Source organism: Papaver somniferum, chromosome 7 (assembly GCF_003573695.1).
Source record: "Papaver somniferum cultivar HN1 chromosome 7, ASM357369v1, whole genome shotgun sequence".
Taxonomy (NCBI): domain Eukaryota; kingdom Viridiplantae; phylum Streptophyta; class Magnoliopsida; order Ranunculales; family Papaveraceae; genus Papaver; species Papaver somniferum.
Window position 1 is genome coordinate 125,431,778 of NC_039364.1, and position 25,809 is coordinate 125,457,586.

General features: G+C 37.7%; 1 protein-coding gene across 1 annotated transcript; it reads left to right on the forward strand.

Moving 5' to 3' along the window:
• Positions 1–205: 205 nt before the first annotated feature.
• Positions 206–2,360, forward strand: LOC113295180 (uncharacterized mitochondrial protein AtMg00810-like). Its single transcript, XM_026543535.1, has 2 exons — positions 206–945; positions 2,264–2,360. The coding sequence occupies exons 1-2, from the start codon at positions 206–208 to the stop codon at positions 2,358–2,360; spliced, it is 837 nt and encodes a 278-aa protein (XP_026399320.1).
• The last annotated feature ends 23,449 nt before the right edge of the window (positions 2,361–25,809 follow it).

Genomic DNA, 25,809 nt, shown 5'->3' on the forward strand with positions numbered 1-25,809 from the left:
TACGTTGGATCGTCGTAAATCACGTATAGTGGCACAAGGATATACACAGGAATACGGTATTGATTATGAAGAAACTTTTGCTCCGGTTGCCAGAATGACTACAGTTCGCACATTACTTGCTGTTGCTGCTGCTCGCAAATAGGATCTCCACCAAATGGATGTTAAGAATGCGTTTCTTCATGGTGAACTTCAAGAAGAAGTTTATATGTGGCCGCCTCCTGGTTTGGATCATGCTCCAAATCAAGTCTGTAAGTTGCGCAAGGCTTTATATGGGCTCAAACAAGCACCTCGTGCTTGGTTTGAAAATTTTTCAACTGCAATTCTCAAGTATGGATTCACTCAAAGTCCTTATGACTCTGCTATGTTTGTTCGAACAACTGGTAAAGGGATGGTTCTTCTTTTGCTCTATGTTGATGATATGGTCATCACAAGCAGTGATTTAGAAGGTATTCAAGCTCTTAAATCTCATCTTCACTCTTTCTTTGAAATGAAGGACCTTGGTTTCTTGAGATACTTTATTGGAGTAGAAGTTGACAAATTTTCTGATGGGTATTTCATTTCACAAGTCAAATATGCATCTGACATTTTGCATCGTGCTGGTCTCACTGATTCTAAGATTGCAGAAACACCACTTGAATTGAATGTGAAGCTCAACCCTCTTGAAGGCAAAGCTCTTCCGAATCCTACTCTATACAGACAACTAGTGGGAAGTCTAAACTATCTGACCATTACCAGGACAGACATTAGTTACACAGTGCATGTTGTTAGTCAATTTATGTCTGCACCACGATCACCATACTATGTTGTTGTTCTTCGAATCTTACGCTATATTAAGGGTACTTTGTATCAAGGATTAAATTTCTCATCTGCCTCTGATCTTCGACTTCGTGCATTCTCTGATTCAGATTGGGCAGGAGATGTCACTGGCAGACGATCAACTACTGGGTACTGTATGTTTCTTGGCAACTCTCTTATCCCCTGGCGAAGTAAGAAACAATCTGTTGTGTGACGTTCTAGTGCTGAAGCTGAATATCGAGCCTTAGCTCATACTACTTCTGAGATTATTTGGATACGATGGCTTTTGGGTGATATGGGAGTCCATCTGGCAGATTCTACTCCTCTCTATTGTGACAACAAAGCTGCTATTCACATAGCCCATAATGATGTCTTTCATGAGCGTACTAAACACATTGAAATCGACTGTCATTTTGTTCGTCATCACTACAAGCAACATACTATCACACTACCACATGTTTCATCTGAGTTTCAGCTTGCGGACCTTTTCACCAAGTCTCTATCTTCTCCTCGCATTCGTTTCTTGATTAACAAACTCAAGATGTGTTCTGCACCATCTTGAGTTTTTTTTTTTTTTTGGGGGGGGGGGGGGGGGGGGGGGGGGGTTAAGATATCCAGTATCTTGAGTATGTTGTTGTTATCTTGTAGTTATTGTTTTGTTATTATGTTGTATTCTGTTTCCTTTGTTATCGTCTGTATATTGTATAAGTAACTTTTGTAATCCTTTCATGAGGAATACAATCGACCGAAACCCTTTCATCAGATCTCTATGCCATGACAATCTTTGTCAATGTTAAATAGTACCACATCGCCTAGGGCAACCTAGGTCCCATGCTTACTAAGCCTTGGGCAATCCTAACCTTGCAAGCCGGTTTTCGAGGTTAGTTAGGCCCGAGGATTCCTAACATGGTATCAGAGCCAGGCCCCTCTCAACACTACCCGTGTGTCCGTGGTTTCCGTACCACTCCGTATCCCCGCCAGTGTGCGTCCGTGGTTTCCGTACCACTCCGTATCCCCGCCAGTGTGTGTCCGTGGCTTCCGTGCCACTCCGTCAGTGTAGCCCTAGTCGTTGAGGGGGATGTTAAATAGTACCACATCGCCTAGGGCAACCTAGGTCCCCTGCTTAATAATCCTTGGACAATCCTAACCTTGCAAGCCGGTTTTCGAGGTTAGTTAGGCCCGAGGATTCCTAACAATTAGAACAGTGGTTTGTGGAAAATTGAAGCTCACTTTTCGCTATTCTACTCATGGCAGCAAATTTCTGGTTCTCTTCACCTCATCGAAACCAGAGAAAGACTCTCTGCCCAACCCGTTTCAATTTTTTCTCAAAAAACTATCTCTTCCCATCAAATTATAATGCCTCTACTTCCCTTTGAGATTTTACAGTAATTAAGATTCTATAGGAATAGTAAGATTATGTGAAAATGCCATGAATTTGTCTTATGCTATTAATTTGTTCCTTTTTCAGGTCATTGGTTGGTACACAAGTGCATATGAGGGGTTCGATGAACATGCTGCTTGAAAAGGCCCCTGTTGTGACGAAAGGAGATAATGCTTCTTATTAAATATCTGTGTAGACATTTTCCTTCCAAACTTTACATGGTAGTATTAGTCGAAGAGTATCCTGAATCTCCTGCTGACATTTTTCTTCCAACCTATTATTAGGCTCTACTTGGAACTTTTACATATCCACAGCATATGTTTCAATATCTGATATAATTTCGTTGGTTCTTGTTGTAGCTCACTGTCTTAGTTTTCATTGCACTGCTTCTAGCATCTCCTGAATTGCTTCCTTTTCCTCAGTGCATGATGGTTCTGAGATATATCCTGAAATGTTAAGGATCGAGCAAGAGAGAGGAGAGCATAAACGCGGAAGCGTAAAGGACTACATTGATAATAATTCTTGGTATATAATTCTTATGGCTTAACAACCTATTTATATTGTTCACAAACTTGACGACCATTCAAGGCACTTTCCTACCTAAGATCAAACTCTAAACATAGACACTTTCCTAATATAACTCAAACTCCTTAAAGTGTATATCTCCTAAATATAGACTCCTATATTATTTCCTAATACCCTCCCTCAAGATGGAGCATGTAGATCACGAATGCCCATCTTGGACAAAAGAAATTTAACTTCAGTTTTCTTCTTTTTTTTTCAACACTTTGGTGAAAAAAAAATCTTCAGATCGTAGTTTAAGGACGTTTCGGTCCCCTTCGTAGTTTAAGGACATTTCGGTCCCCTTCGGAAGTTTAAGGACATTACGGTCCTCTTCGTAGTTTAGGGACATCTTTCGGTCCTCTTCGTAGTTTAAGGACGTTTCGGTCCCCTATTCGTAGTTTAAGGACATTTCGGTCCTCTTCGTAGTTTAAGGACATTACGGTCCCATCTTCGTAGTTTAAGGACGTTTCGGTCCTCTTCGGAAGTTTTAGGACATTACGGTCCCAATCATAGTTTTAGGACATTACGGTCCTCTTCGTAGTTTAAGGACATTACGGTCCCCTTCGGAAGTTTTAGCACATTACGGTCCCATCTTCTTAGTTTTAGGACATCTCGGTCCCCTTCGTAGTTTAGGGACATTACGGTCCTCTTCGTAGTTTAAGGACATTATGGTCCCCTTCATAGTTTTAGGACGATTTCGGTCCCGTTCGTAGTTTAAGGACATTACAGTCCCCTCGTAGTTTTAGGACGTTTCGGTCCCCTTCGGAAGTTTAGGGACATTACGGTCCTCTTTGTAGTTTAGGGACATTTCGGTCCTCTTCGTTTCTTCGGTAGAATACTTCTTGTACTCTTGGTTTCTTGGTTTCTTCGATAGAATACTTTGTGTATTCTCTCGACAACTCATAGGATTTTAACCTACTATTGTTGTTCTTTTCCTCATCACCTCTTGGTGATTGTTTTTTTTTTTCTTCACAACATGAATGTTGTTTCTTCTTCTCTTGTTCCAGTCACGCTTTTGTTGCGAAACCTTCACACTTTTTTTTTTAAGATTCTCTCACAATCTTTCTCTTGTTATGCTTCTGCCACAAGCAATAACTAACACAAAGTCTGCCACACTTTGTAAGTTTTCCAAGTTTCTCTCACAAACTCTTCAATCACCATGTTTGAGCTTAATATGATACCATCCTCCCTTAAGTTCAAACATAACCACTCAACTTACCTTGTCATTCTAAGTTTCTAAATTCTAGTCAATTTAATCAAACCGTACCAGTCCTTTTTACTGAAATACCTTTTATCCACCATCAAACTGTACCAATCCTTCTTGACTGCAATACAAGCTTTGATCCTCCATCCTCATTGATTTCGACTTCTTGACTTAACTCTTTGAACCAACCACTCACCTTAACTTCTTCAAACTCTTTAACAACTTTCTGCAACGCCTCTAACAGAAACACTCACACTTTTTCACTGTTATAAAACTTTTGTTAACTGTGACACTTTCTTCTGTTACGTTTCTGTAACTAATTTTCAGTAATCCAATGATCCATTCATCTGTTCACTTCCAGCTTCAACAATCAACACAGCAGACTCGACTCAACCGGCTGCAACTCCTCATCACCATTAATCAGTAGAACAGCATCATCAGTTTACCATCACGAGTAGCAACGGCTATCAACGGCAGCTGCTATCTATACTCATCTTCTCAACATTTATGTCTCCTTATCAGCGTCATCAGTTCTCACTGCCATGCTCAAGTTCCTCTCATTGATACTGCCAATATCTCATTCTTCATTACCGTGCTGATTTGACAGATAATATCATCATCGTCTAACAGCGACCAAAACCATACAGCTTCGAACCTGAAACTTGTAATCATCTGGATGCGTGTTCTTCTCACTATACCCTGTAGTACCCTCGAAACCTAGGGCAACAATATCAACATCCATCTCTCTTTCATCTGATATTTCATCCATCATCCAGATTTGTTGCTTTTCCATGTTGTAACCGACAGCGAAATCCCAACTCTGCAATTTGTCCTTCTCAGCTGCAATATCTCGTCCGCCATGTTTTCTTGGCATAAAGCTAGTCATCTCTGTTCTTACGTTAATGGCAGCAGCAAGCCATCAACCAAAACAGTTATATTCACCATCAGAACAGTAAACATCATCACTGGAAATCAATCTAGGGAAGCAACATCTTTTCCTTCTTTATAAAATTCTCCATCTTGCTCCAAGTTCTTCTTTTCGTCAACAGCACACGAACAAAACACATGAACATGACTTGACAGGTAACAAGTCATGGAGCAGCGACATACCCTAAACAACTCCAACTTGTTTATCACAGCTTCTCGAACCCTGATGAAGACAAAGACCGACAAGCCTTTAAACACTTCTCTCTTCTTCTTTAACTCGTCAGAACTTTGTGCATCTTCTCTTTTAACAAAAACAATTCTCTAACCAAACGCAGCTTCTTCCTTTGTTTTTAAAACTTCAAAACACGGCTTCAAACTTTTTTTTTTTTTTTAGACTCAAAACCTAAACCCTAAACGGATGGAAAACTTCCCTAACTCTTTCTCCTTCTCCTCTCTCTACCTCTCACCTCGCTCTGATACCATGTTAAGGATCGAGCAAGAGAGAGGAGAGCATAAACGCGGAAACGTAAAGGACTACATTGATAATAATTCTTGGTATATAATTCTTATGGCTTAACAGCCTATTTATATTGTTCACAAACTTGACGACCACTCAAGGCACTTTCCTACCTAAGATCAAACTCTAAACATAGATACTTTCCTAATATAACTCAAACTCCTTAAAGTGTATATCTCCTAAATATAGACTCCTATATTATTTCCTAATATGAAATCTCCTGCTGCCATTTTAGTGTAAACAATTTGTCAGATGCACTTTGTTTACACTCTCTCCATGGTCTTGCTTTGTATACACAGTTTGCTCATGTAAATCATTCTCAGTGCCAGAACTGGGCACACATGATGAACCTGTTTGGCAATCACAGTGCCATCATGCAGTAGGATAACCTCCATAATCCTTGGTTCTATTTTGCTAGTTGCCCTCCCAATATCTAATGGCATCCCAAACATGCCATTTACGTCCTCCATCATATTGACTGTTGGTCCTAATAGCTAATCGGAGCTAGCATTCTCCACCTCCCCCATGATCATCTAGAATCGTACAACCAGACCAACAACTGTTTCCGATGGAGCATGGTGCAATCGCTGCACCGCTGCGCACCTTCGTCAAATCTCATCTTTCTGTTATATAGAACCACCCCCATTTCCTCTGTATTTATTCCACTACGTTTCTTAGCATCGTCGAATTTTTAAAAAGGTATCCTGTGGAGGTTTTGTGTTTCAGCAAACCTGTTTTTTTACAGGATTAATTGGAACAAATATATGTGGTACATCCCAAGTTTTCTTTGCTCGGCACCATAAATAGGATGATGAAATGGCCCAGCACACTGAGTTTCCGGGTTACTCACCCATATATAAGCAATTTTTGTAAGGATTTCTCAGTTTTGAAGCTAAGTGAAAGATATGAAAATTTTCCAGTGATTTTTCAAACTGTTATTTTTGTTTATTTTTGATGAACCCGTTTTGTATTTCTCAGTTGTTTTCCTCAATGATGAAACTGAAGGTGAGATTAAGGTTTTAGATTGACTGAATGAGATCAATAAGATTCACGGTTACATTTCCTTCTAGTTCACCACCTCACCTTTGTGGCATTGGTATTTGGGTGTTAATGTCCAATGGGGCATCTTACATGTGCGGATTTCACTGATTCTTGGGTTAAAATCACTAGTCGACTTGGTTGGTTTGTTGGTTGTGATGCGCTCATTAAATCTCTCGTTGATCTTACTTTGAACCATTTGTTGTGCACCTTAAAAGTTCCTAATTTATTCTTTCTTGATGAATTGACGAGAAATTCCATTAAGCAAGATAGGGATGGGAAGCCATCTTCATAAGAGCCCAAAAATTTATAGCATGTTTGGGTACCGCTCAAAAAGTTACTATGATTTTTAAAAGTCAAAAAATTATAAGTTGCCTTGGGAACACTGTTTTAAATTTTATTTTTCGTAAAACAATTTGTTTTTTCTCCTGACTTATGGGATCGACTTCCGGTATCCAAACACCCTTATCCTAATATGGATCCTATAAGTAATAAACTCGTAGTTCTTTTAGTATCAAGGAATATGGCCCGAAGAATCAACTATTGTTCCCTATAGGTTGGGTGATTTTGTTCCCTAGGCTGGGTAATTCTAAAAATCGGGAAAAATAAAAGTAAAGATTAGAGTCCCGGTGGAAAGAGGTTTTACTTTGTCTGTAAAGGTTGTAGGATCAGAATCTCGCAACGATAATGTCTCAGCGAAATTATCAACAACACAACAGCGTCGCAGAACAATTTCAGAAATGATACGATAAATGACGTCAGCTAGGATCACGAGAAAGATGTGATAGTCCTGCGAAAATTAGAGAGCTTGTGAAATTAACATTTGTAAGGTTGCGAGAATGTCACAGACCATACCCGAAAATAAAGGACAGATTAGCTGTCATCCACTATGTATTTTCCTATAAATAGTCGTTCAAGTTGTAAAGAAGGGAGAGAGATCTTTTTGAGTAAGAAACAAGTAAATAGGAGAGAGAAAGTCTAGAGCAGAGGTCATTCTTGATTCCTTTATCTTTTCTTGTAAGAACATTCAAAGATTGATCAATAAAATTAAGAGTGTAAATCTAAAAATGAGTTGAGTAATAATGAAATCATATGAGGGGTGTAGTGTAGGATTTCCTGCAACTACATAATGGCGCTAGAAACAGGGAGTATTGAAGATTATTCTAGAAAAATTGAAGATTAATATTGAGATTTGTGAAGATTTAGAGTGATTGATTAAGAATTTTACATAATTTCTTGCAATATTGTTAACATTGAAGAAATGGCTAGAAGAAGAAATACATCCGAACAACCGACTACTGTTAGAAGAAGCAAGAGAATTGCTGGGAAGAAAGAAGTGAAATGGGAGAATCTACTAGAATGAGAAGTAATAGAGAAAATCAAATTCAACCACCAATTCAACAAACACTAGTACAAGGGAGGAATACAGATTATGATAGGGTGAGTATACACACTTGGCAATCAAATTCGGCAGAAGAAGTAGAAGAAGAGCAACAAACCAGAAACCATAGACAGGAGAGAGAAATCAAGAAGCAGATGAAGGAATAATTCATGGAGATGAGGAAATTGGAGCGTTAGAAACGTTGAGACGAAGAATACATGAAGAAAGAAGAGCTGAGGCAGAAGAACGTGCAAATCTAACAAGGCAAAATCACGAATTGAGGATGGAAATATAGACTACAGAGTAGAAGATCGAGAAGTATTACAAAATCATATTCAAGATCGACTAGAAGAGAAATGAGGCGAAACTCACCCACAATCAATGCTGGAAACAATATTCAAGAAGAAATATCAAATCCTAATGAAGAATATCGCGAAAATAGAGAAAGAGCTGATGATCGTTACGTTCCACAAAATGAAACTTTTGATGATGGGAAAATGGTAAAATCAAGAGAACGGACAACGTCAGGGACGAAATGACCAAGATGGCGAAGGAAATCGAGAGGAAGGAAGAAGAATTTTACATGAAAGAGAAACTCAAAGAAATCAACAGACATTGAAGAAGAAATTGAAAGACATTATGCTGAACAAGCGTTTAATTGCGAACGTGAAAGATTGAGAGCGGAAATGGAAGAACAAGAGCTTCAGGAGACAATTCGCCAGAACAATCACGACAATCGAGAAAGCGTACACAAAACCGGAATAACGGTAATATCAATGAGAGTATGATAGAATAAAGAGAATGGCTGAAAGCAGCGAATGGAATTAATAAGAAATGAAAAATCATGAAGGGGAAAATGAGAGACATAATCATTGCGAATTCAAGATAGAGATGAAGAAGAAATCGCAGAAGAAGACGAGATGAGGATAATGAAGAAGAATGCAAAATTTCGCGAGAGAGAAGACATGAACGCAGAAGAAGAGAGGCGAAATTAAAAAGACCAATGGATCAAATTCAGGTGTAAATAAACAAATCTTGAAAGAATTAGAAGAAATGAGAGGAATGCTAAATAATAGAGGAGAAGTAGGCAGAAGACAATTGGATGAAGCAATAGAAGAAGCTGCGAAAACTCCATTTACAAGGGAAGTACAATTAGGAGGAATACCACCGAAATGCAATTTGCCCGCATTAACCAGCATTTTTGATGGAACAACTTGTGCAATTCAACACATTAAAGCCTATGTGAGGTGCATGTTACAATGGGAAAATCATGATGCCGTATTGTGCAAATATTTCGCATCCAGCTTAACAGGAGAGGCGTTAAAATGGTTTGAAGGTCTACCAAAGAATACAATAACATCCTTCAATCATTTGCAGACTACATTCTAGGGGCATATATAAGTAATAATTCTTCGCGACCTGGTATAGAAGATGTGTTTGGATTAAAACAGGATTGGCGAAAGTTTGAAACACCTGACTAAAAGATGGAGAACTATGTGTAGCGAAATGGCTGGCCGTGTAGATGAGAGATATCTTATATTATCATTTATCAATGCTATGTTTGCAACAAACCTATTGTATGTCCAAATTTTCAGAGTCAAGAATACGATCACAATGACTGAATTGCGAGAACTTCAAGAAGAATACATTGCTCTAGAGGAAAGGCAAAATGAAATGGAATCATATCCAGTTGCGAACACCACTCACAAACAGCGAATGCAAGCTTATTACCCAAGCTAATAAACACAGTAGCGAATACTTCGCAAGTACAACAAGAGAAGGTGACGGGTAACAATCAACAGAAACTGGTGGCTATGGGAAGCCGAGATCAAGAGGAGTATGAAAGAGAAAGAAATTTCTACAATCGTGGTGGAAATAACAAGATTCAAAGACTCGATCAACCACAAGAAACTTATGGAGGTCAAAGACAAAACTATAATAGAGGACAAGGAGGTCACAAGGTAGTATGGGAAGAAATCAAGATGCCACCTCTAAATGCAAGTGTGGAGAAAATATGGGAAGCTATAATTTGATGGAGAATATACCAACACCATGGAACATGGGAACGGAACCACCCCAAACCACAGAAGCCATGGTTTTGTTCTTATCATCATTTTCATGGACATACAACAAATGATTGCAGAAATGTAAAAAGAATTATTTTGAGAATGATAGATCAAGGAAAACTAAACCACTTTTTGGTAGGGCACCCACAATCTCAACCACTGCCACCACCACCAGAGCATCACAAAGTGAACACGATGAAAAAGAAGGAAACATTCTTCATAGAAGTTGGTGCAAAAGCAAAAAATCTATTCTGTCACTCTATCGTACATTCATATAAGACAATTGAAGATTTTCATGACAATGTTTTGAGTAGAGTGTTCGCAAGAGATAACGATGGAAGAGAAATTATGAATATTGCGAAAATCTCGCCACTAGAGGAATGGCAGAAACAGATCATTTCTTTTACCGCAGAAGAAATTCCCGAAGGAGAAGAGGTGCATGATAATCCATTGGTAGTAAAATTAGAAATTAATCCAAAACCGAAAGAAGAGGAGGATGATGAAGCTGAAGATTCATGGGCAATTAATAGAATTCTAATCGATACTGGAAGCTCTGTGAACATCTTATTTTATCATACTTATAAAACTATGGGAGGAAGAGATGATGATCTTATACCATCAACATATAAGATATATGGTTTTAATGGTACTGCTAACAAGCCTAAAGGGGAGGTTACTATGCGAATTCCATTGAAGGGAATATCTTCCGAAATCTTATTCTGTGTCGTTGATGTAGAATCACCCTACAATGCGTTAATTGGTCGACCTTGGCTACATGGGATTCTAGGTGTAGCTTCAACTTTCCACCAGTGCATCAAATTCCCTCACCCCAGTGGTGTAGGAATCATAAAGGGAGATTGGGTTGAAGGAAAGAGGTGTTACGAAACTGAGATAGAATCTTGCGAAGGAAGAGCAAACAAGAAGGAAAACTGGCGACACAAAATCAAAGATACACAGAGAAGTGAGAGGTTGATGGTGGATGCAATCGAAAGAAAAAAGAAAGATGTTGCGAAACTAATGCTAGCTCAGAATAAAAATGATGAACATACCACTACCAAGGAAGCAGTAGCAGAAAATAATAAAGAAGCAGAGGATGGCAAAGGTAATAAAAACAAGAAATGTATGAATGATTAAGTTGTTGCGACACTCTCGCAATAAGTAAAATTCTCAAAATACATTTGATTGAACAAAATTGAGATTGCGAAATCAAATACAATATGATGATGTGCGAGACTCTCGCAGAGATAATGAATTTTACAGAAGAATCAGAGAAAAATGACAAAAGAAAAAGGGGCGAACCTTTATGGCGTACACCCTAGTTCGCGAATACAATTTCGCAAGAGGCAAATGTAAGACCTAAAGTACGTCATATAAGGGGGTACCTGTTGCATGGCTCAGGGAAATGCTACACCGCCACCGGAACCTGAGTCATGGAGATTTCGGGTCAATAAAGCCCATCAGAGGCACCTTGGATTCTCAGCTTAAGCATATGACTTAAGTTGGGCGACTAAGGTAATAAGGACTCTCCCAAGGAGTGCAGATCTGATCAAGGCGCCGAGGTACACGGTTGAGTCAAGAGTGCCAGGGACGTTTGAAGCGTACTTTGCCATTCTTGACAAGTCTTGGCTTATACTGCACTCGGTCTGAAGAAAACCCCACTTAGGGTCCAGTCTCGTAACCATAAGCCCTATAGGTAAAAGGGATAAGAGGCTGCGAAAACAACTGGTTGTTGTTAAGACTGGATGGGAGGATCTAACCTTGTATGGTAGAAGTACGCCTCCTTGAAGGGGCAACCAAGGGGGAGATAAGGGAGGCACCCTCCATTAGGGAGCTGATAAGTGTGTTAAGACGCAAATGTCATGAGGCTTTTTATTCGCAAGGGTATTAAGGCTTGTCATATTTGTGCAACAATCCTGAAGAGGCAATAATACAGAAGAAAAAGATAAGACGAGATCAATGGGTTTTCGCATGAAAGTGCGAAGACGTCCTGCGATTTCGTCGCAAGACGTCAATGTCATGGGGCTTTATTTTCGCAAGAATATTTAGACCTGTCATATTGTCGCAACATTCCTGAAGAGGCCATAATATAAAAGAAAAAGTTAAGGCAAGATCAATGGGTTTTTGCATGAAAGTGCAAGGACGTCCTCCGATTTTGTCTCAATGACAAGAGGTGGCATAATAAGACCTTTAATTAGGAAGGAAAAATAAGACCACACAGGAATGAGATTTTGAAAAGAATCAAAATTCACTTCGCATAAGATAGCGAAATTATAAATAATTAACTGCGAAATTGAGGCATAAAATAAGAAAAAATTATAAAATCTCTCATTTGGATACAAATAACAGAGGCAAGTATGGGAATGAATGAAATTAGAAAATGTTATTTGTCTCCATATGATAGATTTACTCAAAGATTCAAAAATTAATGATTATATTGATTAACTGTATTGCAAGGAAGAATTATTTTAATGAATGCAGGTCAAAATGAATGAAACACAAATATACAGAAAGAAGGAATAAATGTACAAGTATTACAGAGAATCAAAGAAAGAAACAAAGACTACTTCTTAGTTGATCCTTCATTATCTTCATCATACTTGTTCCCTTCTTCGTTTGCGTCAGAATCTTCATCACCATTAGAACTTTCATCACCATCAGATTCTTCATCATCAGCTTCACTATCAGAAATAATCAGACTGGGAGTATTCTGTGGGATCTCTTCCAAGAGACAAGGATAATCAGAATGAGGAATATTATGATCGTCACAAACCATTTAGATAGTTTGATTGCGAAAATGCATGGCATCATTCTTAAAATTCGCAACAGTGATCTTGATTTGATTCTTTAATCTAGAATACTTGTTGTTGCGAGAAGAAAGATTCTTTGCGAGTTCCTCCTTTTCAGCTTCGAGTTCCTCAATCTTTTCACGATATCTATTTTCAGAATCTGCGAGCAAAAGACAATCAATATTAACTTGATGAAAATTCATAAGAAGCAAAAGATTAGTAAAGAAGAGCAGTTAGTAACCTTCTCTGTCAGAAATCATATCTCTAATCAAGGCTGTATGCTCAACTTGGAGACTAACATTTACACCTAAATTTTTTCTAGCATCATCTAAGATTTTCGCATCCCAAACAAATTCATCCTCATTACTTATAAGAAGACGAGAACGAATTTGACTTTCCCTTTCGCAGAGTTCGATGTTCTTGCGGTTAGCTTCATCTCGTTCAAGTTGAACTTCAAGAAGAGTCTCTTGGAATTTCGCCAAAGCCTTAGCACCTTGATCAGAGATGCGATCCTTATTATCTATGAGACCGCTAATTTTATTTCTTAACTCATTGGTTTTATTTTTAGAATCAAGAAGGAGACGCTTAAATCGGTTGGCTAAGCCTAAACTAGATCTATGGTCAATTTCTAAGAGGCGAAATTTAGATCTAAGCTCATTTAGAGAAAGAGATGAAATTCTATCATTTGAGAAGCTATTTAAGGAATTGTTAAGGCGCTCAAGAAGGGTATCATTATCCAAGGCATTAGGAAATGAACAAATAAGGGTAGCTTCATCAGAAAGACCATAAATGTCTGCAAAAAGGATCATTTAAATAAGATAAAACAACAGGATGAATGAATGAAGGGAAAAGAGAAAAGTAACATACCGTAAAGCTGATTATTAGCTTGCTGAAGACTAGAGATTTTGGTTTTATATGAAGAAGAATCAATTTCTAATTGTCTATTTTTCTCGCGAAGACCCTTAAATTCAGCTTCCAATTCTTCATTCTTTGTGCGAAATTGAAGATTCTTCTTTTCAAGATTTTCGCGTCTCCTCTCTAGATCCGAGGCAACAGCGAAAGAAGCTTTTCCAGCCTGCGAGAAAATATAAAAAATATTAATATAGAAATAAATTTTGAGTTATGACAATGAAGAAATAAAAGGATAAAAATATACCAAACTATCGAGGGAATGCAAGAAGTCGGGAGTCACTGATCTGGAAACTCCACGAAGAGAACTATCACCATCCAGCAAAGGGACATCGCAAATTGTAGCGAGAGCCTTGCAGGTGTTAGCGAATTGGCTATCTCCCATTCCTTGCAGAGAATCAGAAAAGAGGCCAGAGAGCTTAGCCATAGAAGATTCAGGTGGAAAATCTTCACTTGCGGCAAGATCATCATTGTCCTCATCATCCTTGCCACTTTCAGAATTTTCTTGAGGAGGAATATTTTAAGGGGAAGAATAACGGACTTTCCTTTTCTTTGAAGGAGGAGCAGTTGATTTTTCTCTGCGAAGAGCACCTTTACCTTTATCACCAGTCTTCGCAACATCAGCAGGTTCTTCTATTTTAGCAATAATCTTCACACACAGACATAAATAGGAAACAGAAGCAACAATATATAGTTTAAAATCATAAGAGAAAATTTCTTACCTCATCTGTGTATGAGCGAAGAGCTAACAGAGTACTAGCTTTCCCAGTCCTGTTATAACTATCTTTCAGTTTTTGGATCTGCAGAATGTCGCAAGAGTTAGCGAAAAAAATAATAAAAACAAATAAAGAAATATAAAGTGAGCTAAATGGGAAGAAACATACCTCCTTCTCCTTCTCAGGCAAAGAGAAAACCCAAGGTTGATAAGCAGCGAAATTCGCAGGAAGAACATTTGACCCAGCAATGTAAGGTCCTTTTAGCATTAAAGGAAAAACACACCATTTATCATCTTTGGATTGGCGAGGAGTTGTGTTTTTACCAGAATGTCAGTCAATATCTTGCATGAGAATTTTAGCTTCATCAATGTTATCTTTCCTTTTTAAGTGAATACCCCAGCGAGTATTCTCTTTCTTCATGGATACAAGTTCATAGTTCACAAAGAAACTCGCTACTGTGTATTTCTCAGCAATTATCTCTAGGTCTGCAAATTTAGGATCCCTAAGTTCTTTGGAGTACAGAGATCCTTTACCAGCACCACGGTTAGCGAACTCTAGCATCAGACGGATGCAGTCCCCACTCAGTTGGAAGATAACTCGCGAAAATCCCGAGTGAGCGAGAATTTCATAGAATAAAGGAAGATCTGGGTCATAAAGAGGAATAGGAAGACCTGCGAGAATCTGACGTAGCGAAATTATGATTGATTGATCATCACAGTACTGATCAGAGAAAAGTTTGACAGAAAGAATTAATTTAGCATTTTCACCAGGAATGGTAGAGAGTGTGAAACCTTTATCAGCAAGATCTTTTTGGACATCTTTTAAATTCTTCTCATGTCTATGACCACTTGGAGCCATATTTGAATATAGAGTATGAGAATGAATAAAAAGTAAGAGGATTGAAGGGGGAAAAATTACAACAGCAGAACTTGCAGAAGAATAACAGAGTTGCAGAGATGAGAGAATAAAAATAGAAGAGAAAGTAAAAAGAAAGTGGAAAGAAGAGTAAGAAGAGTATATAAAGGATTTTTTTTTACTCGAAGAAATAAACACCATTAAGACGAAAAGACGTGAGCGGTTGAAAAGTAGCGGTTACAGAAGACGTGTCAAGAAACAAATGGAAGAAAGAATACGTGTGATAAATGCAGAATATGAAGAGATGAACAGCTGCGACATTTCTCACATCATTCTCTACTTTGCAGAGAAGATATGAGAAGAGGCAAGATGTAGGATCAGAATCTCGCAACGATAATGTCTCAGCGAAATTATCAACAACACAACACAACAACGTCGCAGAACAATTTCAGAAATGATACGATAAACGACGTCAGCTAGGATCACGAGAAAGATGTGATAGTCCTGCGAAAATTAGAGAGCTTGCGAAATTAACATTTGTAAGGTTGCGAGAATGTCGCAGACCATACCCGAAAATAAAGGACAGATTAACTGACATCCACTATGTATTTCCCTATAAATAGTCGTTCAAGTTGTAAAGAAGGGAGAGAGATCTTTTTGAGTAAGAAACAAGTAAATAGGAGAGAGAAAGTCTAGAGCAGAGGTCATTCTTGATTCCTTTATCTTTTCTTGTAAGAACATTCAAAGATTGATCAATAAAATTAAGAGTGTAAATCTAAAAATGAGTTGAGTAATAATGAAATCAAATGAGGGGTGTAGTGTAGGATATCCTGCAACTACAAAGGTATTTAGTCTCAGCAGTTCTAGTACGATTTGTGTTCTTTATGGGAGAATTCTACATCCCTTAAAAAATTCAACGGACTATTAATCTGTTTGGATACTAGAAACATAAGTCGGGCTCAGAAATCAAAAGCGAATATATTTTGCTTCACAAAATGCTAACTTTTCTGCTTATGGGAGTTATTATGAAATTGCACACCTTAACTAACTTATGACTTTTTTGTTTTTAAAAATAGAAAAACAACTTCTTAAAAAAAATCGTATTTACTTTGCATCCACATATATTAAAAAACTGAAAGAAATACTAGAGTTTTTTTTATAATAAAACTGGGACAACTTAACAGGTTCTTACATCGTTATATCGTTACCAGATAAACCATAAGTTTGATGCCTGGAATTCATCACATCTTGATTCCATTGCTGAATATTTAGATAAGTTAATATGGCTCATAGGCTATGATCAATCCATGAATGTTTAACTTCATATTTATTACAAAATAAGGATAGATTTGTTGTCCAAAATAAGGTCCACTCTCCTGGCTAGACTGAAGTCTTGGCTAAGAAGTTTATCTCAAATTTCTTTGTGTTGCCAAAGTTTTCACTGATCAGGTATCTCTGTCTGCGAGCTTCTGCGTCCATTCCTACCAGCAATACTAGAGTCGGTTCTGAGTCGCTCCTGAAGGATATCCTGTGTCCATTCCAAATTATTTCCCATTGGAAAGCAGCTTCCGCCCCAGCCCTCTCTATCTCCTTTATGGTTGTACTGTCAGTAAAGAGGACTCTTGCTTCTCTGACTGTACCTGTATAATCAACCAAATTTAGTCCAATTCCAGCTATAACAGTATCAACAGTCCTATTCAAAGTAATGTTAATTGTAAGTGTCATATTTCTTTTTACACTGTCATATGGGTATTTATTTATCTGGAGAACTACATCATTTTTAGAACTGTAGAATAATTCATCCATTATGTTATGGCCAATTTTGTTGACAGTGTTATAGCTATTTTTATGAATTTGATTATGTTGTTTGCAGTTACTACACTATAATAACTTTTCTTTTTAAAAAAAAACATCACACCTTACCTTCCAGATGAACCAAATTATAGTACTACACAGAACATGCCAATCTATATCATAATCCCCTCTTTCTGGGTTAGCAAAGCAATTGGTTAACCATTCATGAAAAGTTACAGTGTCATTTCTAATGAAATCCATGCCAAAATTAAAGTGCATCCATACCTGAGAAGCGAAATACTAGAGTTGAATGTCCACATTTTTACTTTTTGCTAGATTTTCTTTATTTTTCATTTGTTCAAGAAACTGACGAAGATATATATAAAAAAAAGTGGATATGCCCTCCAAAATCACCCCGTACTTCTGGCACAAGCAACCCTTGGTGCTAAGAAATTCGTGGTACTTCTTATTGCCCAACAGGTGTCCTAGTTGGATGGAAAGGGATCTTGTTAAGATCCAATCATTTCTCTCCCTCCAAATGTTCCACAAGATAAACGACAATATATTTTTCCACTTCGCAGTCCACATGATCCTATCTGTCCTTTGAAGTTTGAATCTTTACCAAAAAAAAAAACCCCTTGAACATGCATAGATTTTTAAGCATACTAGGAGAAACATTATCAGTACTCAGTTGAAAACTAATACAACTCGTAACATTCCTCCAAAGATGCCAAACATGACTGAATAGAAAAAACAGATGATAAATAATCACAAAATCTCTTTATTACACAAACTACATCCTGGATGGTTACTAATATCCTTACGGTATAAAGACTCATTCAAACTAAGTCTATTGCGGCAAAACAACCACAAAAAAATTTAATCTTCTTTGAACAATTCAATTTCCACGAGAAATTCCAATCTGGATTAGGCATTTGATTCCTAACTTATTAGTATTTCGGTGTTAACATCCAGTGAGGCCATCATTCTTGGGTTAAAGTCACTAGTCAACTTAGTGGTTGGTTTTCTAGTTGTGCATGCTAACTACGTCATTCCTATTTTAGTATAATTTTTTTCAAATTATGTAATTATTGATTGAAGGATGTGTGTTTGATATGAAAATAGGTCCGGCGGTTTACGTCATTCCTATTTTAGTTTCATACTACAAATACATATGGTTTATGGATCATTATGTAAGGGGGAGTGCATTTCATGTCGAGATGAAGTATTGACTAAAGGGGAGTGATATATATCACCATAGTATTGTTGTCAAAGTTGTGATACAATTGAACTTTGATATTGTGTAATGATACTATGACATTGTATAACAATGATTGAGTGCAACTGTTTTCTCATTGTTATAGCTACGGATCTTCAACAACTATGGTGCTGAGTTGAAAACATTTAGAATCATGGAGTACTTGGAAGTGACGAAGATTTCGAGTCGTGTTGAAGATTCCAAGGAGATCAAGCATTTGGATGAGAAGCTACAAAGTTTTATTTATTTAGTAATCCATATGTATTGATAGTTTTGTCACTAAAACTAACAAAGGGGGAGATTGTTAGAGCACTGCTCGGTCGAACTCGCATGCGTTGCTATCTCAAGCATGTTTGTCAATGTTAGTGATCAAAATTATAAGTCTTAATTTCTAACCTAATTATAGATGTCTCCGACTAGGACATAGATTGTGTAGTTGAGCCTTACACTTCACGACGTTCATCATTTGAAGACGAAGAACTACTAAGGAGAGCTTGTGGAACTTCATCAACAAAAGGTATGTGGAGACTGAAACTCATCTATCACTTGGAAAGTCTATTTCTACTTTATCTCCTATATTGAGACGTAAATCATATTACGATATAGTTTTCTATTATACACATTTGAAATTTCGAGCTGAGTTTAACTCACTTACATATTTCTCGGAATATGTGTTGGCAAGCTTTCGCTTCGACCAAGTTCATCTTATATTCTTGATGCAAGTCAAAAGATGATCATGTGAAAATTTCCGAGTAACATCTTACATGGTTTGTGTGATACAATCATTTGGTGTAAACTTGGAATGTTTCGTTATGATTATTTCAATAACTTGAAAATTGCTTTGATGCTAATAGTGTGTGAAAACGGCTATTTTCATCCTCTAAGAAAGTTTCAATGATTGAAATAAGAGTTTAGAACACTTAATCATTATTGGATATGACATGTTGTGTATACTTGCACATATGTAATCCATGTCCGGGAACCATAGTATGCGTACTCTATGAATAACACAATTAGATTCATTTGATCTAGAAGTGTTAGATGAATATGGTTAATGATAATGTGAGGGTACAACAACCACACCCAACAATTCTTTTGGAAATTTGAGAGGACTTACTCCAATATACTTTCTAGAGAATCAACTAGACAAGAGTTTATATCTCTATCTCTCAATTCAATCTGCAATCAGCAAATAGAAATTTGCGTGCCCGGTTGAATATAAGAGAAGTAACTTGAACGGTACCAAAAACCAATGTTCGAGGATCAATCAATTTCAATCAACAAACAAAGGTTGGATTTCCTAATTGATCGATATAACGCACAACCTGTGATATTTCAATTATATAAACAAATATAATGCGGAAAAGAAATAACACAGATACCATAAGTTTTGTTAACGAGGAAACCGCAAGTGCAGGAAAACCGCGGGACGTAGTCCAGTTTTGAGCACCACACTGTATTAAGCCGCAACAGACACTAGCCTACTACAAGTTAACTTCAAACTGGAATGTAGTTGAGTCCTAACAAGTCTCACACCGATTAAGGTACAGTCGCGTTCCTTACGTCTCTGAATCCCAACAGGGCTCTACGTACATGATTCCCTTAGATGATCTCACCCACAAATAAGAGTTGCGATGACCCAAAGTCGAAGAATTTATAAACAAATCTGTCTCCCACATATAAGTCTATTCTAATAGATAAATCAGTCTCCCACAGAAATACCAACGAAGTTTTTGTTCCGTCTTTTGATAAATCAAAGTGAACATGAACCAATTGATAACCCGGACTTATATTCCCGAAGAACAGCCTAGTATTATCAATCACCTCACAATAATTTAACTATATGGTAGTATAAGAAGTTATTGTGGAATCACAAAGAATGAGACAAAGAACTTTGTGATTACTTTTTAAATATTACTGATAGGTGTCTAAAACACCTTAATATTTATCTATTGTTTATGCTTTCTTTGCGAGTTTTTCTTGTAAATTATGTGTCTTATGTTTACTTTTGAGTTATACAGGTGTTTTGGAGTCATTTAAGCGAAAGACGTAAAATACATGCTCAATTCGTTGCTCAATTGTATTTGAAGCAGAAAATAAAGAAGGCCACCTCACTTGGCTGCCCTTATCAACTGGGACGGTGCCAATATCCATCTCAGTTTCCTTACACCCAATCATCATCTCAGTTTTACACCCAACCTTGAATTTGATTGCGCCATTTCCCCAAGTTCAGATAGGTTCATATGCAGAAATAGATTATTGTGCTGATGGGCGAATCGGTGAGAAAGATGAGAGGGGTTTTGGAGCTCAGAAATAGACAGAGCTGTAGGTGGAAACATGAAGAAATGAAGGATATTTGAAGCCATTTTGAGATGGAATGATTATGGGATTGGTTAGATGATGGGTTTGCTGTCGAGATCTAACAGCCGAGGTCTTTGATTAGAGAGGGTTAGAAGAGACGAGAATAGAGGATCGATCAGGGTATGAGATTTGTAAGGGTTTGTTCAAGAAGAGAAAAGGGGGTCTTCTTCTAAGATAGAGAACGAGTTTGTGTTTGAATCACTCGAGTTGAGAGAAATCATCTATCAATCATTCTCGTCTGAAATTCAGAGAGAAGTAAAGTAAGTTATGGCGGCACCATTAGATCAGAGAAATCGAGAGCATCGACTGGCAGAGGAAATGGGGATCGAGAAATCAGGAGAAGGAGGTGATTAATGGGTTTGTAATGAAATCGAAAGAAGATCGGTTTGCTGGTATCTGAAATTTTCGGAGGGAAGAGCAGCAGTTCAACTGCTGAAACTACAAAGTGGGTTTCAAATTGAGTCTCCGGAAGATCTGAAATGATGGGTTTTTGGTTGAATCGAAGAAGAGACGGAGAAGGAATGAAGAATTAGTGGTGAACTTAAAGCTGGGTTTGGCTCAGATTGAGAAGAAGCTGGAATTGTTTGAACTGCTACTGAGTTGATGTTGAGATTGCAGGTGGAATGGCTAGTCTGTGGCTCAATGATGCTGCAGAAAATAGTGGTGATGGACTGATAAAGCAAAGATGGTTAGGGAGGGGTTTGCAAGGAGCTACAACAGTTGGAGTTTGTAGCAAGAATTGTGTTTGTTGCCATGGATTTTACAAGGGTTTGATGGCTTGAGGTATCATAGATTGAGACTGTTGGTGCTGCCAGTGGGTTTTGATGGAATTCAGGCAAAAATGCAGTTGCAGTTATGCTGCTGGGTGTGGGCTCAAGGAAGTGAATCTGATACAGTTGGAGTCAAGATGAGGGCAGTCGTGGTTGTATGCAAGGGACTGATACTAATGCTTGCTGTTGTGTGGAGATGAAAAGAGGGAGGTTGCTATGCTGATGTTGGTTATGGAGGCAGTAAAGAAGCTGAGAAGATGCAAACTGGTGGTGCAGCTGCTGATATGGAATGACAGTGGTCTGGTAATGGTATTGAGGGTGCTTGTGGTGTTGAACCTGAATTACAGGAGGTTGGCTTGAGATGCACTGTGCAAGTGATGCTGGGGAATGATTTGAAGTCCTGTGGCAGTGAAGGCATGAATATATAGCAGGTGTTTCAGCTGCGATGCCAAGAAGAAATTGAGATGCTGATGCTGCTGGAAATTACAACTAATGGTTGAGGTGCTGCTGTGTTGAGATTTAGATGGTTGAGCAATATGGAATGCTGGTGTTAGTTACAATAGCAGGGTGCAGTTGGAATTACAGGGAAGTGTGGTTGAATAACATTGCAACCAAAACTGCAGAAACTGTGCAGAAACGCAGCAATAATGGCGAGCCAGTGAGCATAGTCCGAGATGCTGGATTTATGAGATTAGAACATGAATCATAAAGTTTGAGTCAATCATAAAGGTAGAACGAGTCAGATGCGAAAGTTGACGGCTGGATGTATGAGTTTGGAGTCGCGCTTTTGGGCACGTTTCCGCAAGAACAAGGAATTGGCTTAGATGATTTCTGTGAATGTATGGACTGCAGAGAAGGAGAGTTGAGTTGCTGGAAGTATATGATTCCCTTGTGACAGTTTCAGATATGTCAGGCGGCCAGAGCCAATTTCCCGGTGGCCGGACTCCGGCGCCAATGACCGGATTCCGGTGATGACGTCATCAACTTCGACGACCAATTTTGGACCTAGAATTTCCAGAAGAGATGTTTTAATACATGGGCTTGGTGGACAAATTGGAGACGGGTTTCGAGAAGATTTGACCTACTTTTGAAAAGAGTATCCTTTTGGGAACTGGGGAAGCATATAAATAGAAAACTCTTTCTCTAAAATCTCTCCATTGAGGGAGTCTTCTACTTTGTTCTAGGGTTTAGAAACATGATAGTTTATTTCTTATTCTTGTTTATGAACTCCATGGATATGATTAGATAACTCTATTTTGGTTAAGGAATAAGTTGGAGTCCCAATCATGATATTTATGCAATGAATTAGTTTTGTCTCCATATTTTGTTGATTATGATTCACTTTTAATATTGTTATATGATTTGAATGCATGTTTAGTCGAGTCGCGAATCGATTGAATTAGTTTTCATCTCTATTGCTAGATTAGGGTTATTATACGCAAAAGTGATAATTCCTGATTGCAAGTAGCATAATTCTGAGTATTGCTTGTAGTGATACATCCTAGCAGTCAAAAGTGGATCATAACCTTTGTTAAAACGGATTAGTGCTTTTACACGTTCGTTTGCATTGATTAGTCTTATTTCATAGAACTTAGTGCTCTTAGGGAGTTAAACTTAATTGTGCTTTTACACTTTAGGTTGATTTCTAGGTAGAATTCACATTCACATCTTTTAATGTGTTTGTTGATGAAAAGAAGAAATTAGCGGGATATTCTTGCGATCAAGGTATCCTAGGACTTTTGATAAAAGTTGAGATTAAATATCAATTCTATTTATTGTTTCAAATTCATGTTTGTGAAGAAATAAACTATCATGTTTCTAAACCCTAGAACAAAGTAGAAGACTCCCTCAATGGAGAGATTTTAGAGAAAGAGTTTTCTATTTATATGCTTCCCCAGTTCCCAAAAGGATACTCTTTCCAAAAGTAGGTCAAATCTTCTCGAAACCCGTCTCCAATTTGTCCACCAAGCCCACGTATTAAAACATCTCTTCTGGATTCCACTATTTTATTAAAAGAACACTGAGACTTAAATTCTAAAACTAAAATAGAAAATAAACTAAAAATTGTCACAAACTCAATCAAAGATGATATCAATATTAAAAGAACACTGAGGCTAAGATTCCACTATTTTCCAAGTTCAAAGTGATTTAATCCCAACATTTATATTTATGCAATTTTCTCGTTCAAGTTGATTCTAACTTATTGCAACTAGTAGATTCTCAAAATAACAAGTGTAAATCCAAAGCATAGAACATCAAAAACCTAGGTCCAAGTATGTTCTACCAAAAGAAATCACAATTGCTTAACATGGATCATTCAAACAATTTTTAACCAAGGAAAATAATCATAAAATAATTGCAAATAAATAAATAAAATATAATATACCACTTCTTGTTGGAAAAATAGCTTCCTCTATCGCCTCAGCAATGGGGTTTAGCTCCTCATATTAATCACTTGCTCAAAATACATGTTTGTTGCTCAAAAGTTGATTAAAGATGAAAAACTATAACACTGGATGTTTGCAACGATGTATTGCCGTTGCAAGACAAAGGACTGACTGTTACAAAGAAGTCACTGTAGCAGCGTTACAAATTTGAGACACTGTTCTTATTTGCAGCGGATGTTCTTCAGCAGCAGCAGCAGCAAATACGGTTTCCTGCAACTTGATCAATATGGCTCTGTAGTGTTTCTAACTCCTCTGCGACTGCTCCAATAACTTCGTTTTTTTTTCGGGAACTTAAACACACCTTTTATACTACTCAGAAACCTAAAAATAGCGATTAATTCTCGCTTTTTCTTTACGTGCAAGTCACGGCAATAATCTTTTCTGCCGACTTCCCTAGTCAATTCTGAGCTTTCCCGATTGTCTTAAAATCTTCCTTAGATAGAATACTACCTTAGGAAACAATTTCACGCGTTTAGTCTCCCTGAATTACCAAAAATCAACCCAAACAGAGACCCATACAAAACTCAAACTCTGTTTCCTTATTTTGGATTATCCAGCCCAATTCGATTGATTCCAGCGCACATACCAGGCTTGTTTAGTTGAATCACGTCTATCCCAACAAATTTCAGCGATTGAATCTCACTCAAACATCTTCGAAATCCAAACGAAAATTTGGTTGCTCACTGGTTATTTTTCCCGCCAAAAATATATTCGAATTTTGAGAAGAAAGTGACCTCCCCCTATCCTGTGCTGGTCTCCCTTTAGCAGCTGCCTGGAAATGGATTCCCCTTAGTAATTAGGTCACCCCTTATCCAAAGTGAGAGTCTGTATAGTAATTTTCTCCCATGAGCGCAAAAACCACTTTTTTAGCCAATTTCGCCGCAAAAGCTTATTTCTCCAAAAATACCTACAAGGACATAAAAATCCATAATAAATATAAAATCGAGCACTAATAATATATACAATTGAGATTATATAAGACACAAAAATTTGCCTATCAAATACCCCCAAACTTATTATTTGCTAGTCCTCGAGCAAATCAAATAGAAAATAAAATCTTAACTCACTGTCGCAGGCATCGTCGATTGCATTTAGCGTATGCAATAAGCCTTTAAACCCCTAGGTGGCCCTAGTGGACGAGTTATAGTCTCGGGAGGGATTACAAGAGATATACCCACAAAACCTTTACTCCAGACCTTAGCTATCTATGCAGAACCTTGGAAGGCACTAAAGAATCTCCTTGGTTGGCATACTTATTGACTACAGGAGGAAGTACCCTGATGCGAAATTCCAATTGCTGTACACGAGTTTGCACTCAAGCAAACTAAAATTCATATAAAGTGACAGAGCTCTACTCAAATAGTTGCACTATGGACATCAATATCCGGAGTCAAAACTAATCACATGAATACATCAAGAAGATGGATATAGAAAAACATAGATGGTTTTGATGTTTACTAAGTGAACAACGTTTCCCATATCTGTCTGAAGGCCTCCGCCAAAATGAACCTATCCTAATGGATTGAGATATTAGTCTGACTAATATCAACACACTGACATATACAAGGGAACCAGTGGTCGATAACCTAACTCTAGGTCAACACAACTGGCATATACAAGGGTACCATTGGTCGACTTTATTGAATTTGTTCCTTCTGGTCAAATGGTCTGGTCTCAATTTTTTTTTTATGGTATGTCAATCACTCTAATTCACCCTAGCATTGGTAACAACTTGAATCGTGGGCCCCACCTATCACTTAGAGAAACATAGTTTAAAAACAAAATAAAATAAAAATAGAAGTGAAAAGGAGTCAACGAGATATGGTGAAACTATCATGTTATTTCTAACACCTGAGCTCTGTGCTTTTATGAATAGACTCTTCTAGATGTTGCCATCTAATCAGATTGGTTCCTCAACTCCTACAATCAAAATGCTTCCATCCACTTAGTTTGGTTAGTGCCAACCTTAATAGGCATAAATTTCTAGGCTCTGGAGTTTATTTATTATGCAACTAAAAAGTTTCTCCCCTACCCCCAAAC

What these genes read in the sequence shown, in the direction of transcription:
- LOC113295180 (XM_026543535.1), top strand. Translation starts at nt 206, where the DNA reads ATGTGGCCGCCTCCTGGTTTGGATCATGCTCCAAATCAAGTCTGTAAG. An exon ending in GGCAGACGATCAACTACTGG is followed by an intron (nt 946 to 2,263) that starts GTACTGTATGTT and finishes TTCCTTTTTCAG; the next exon opens with GTCATTGGTTGGTACACAAG.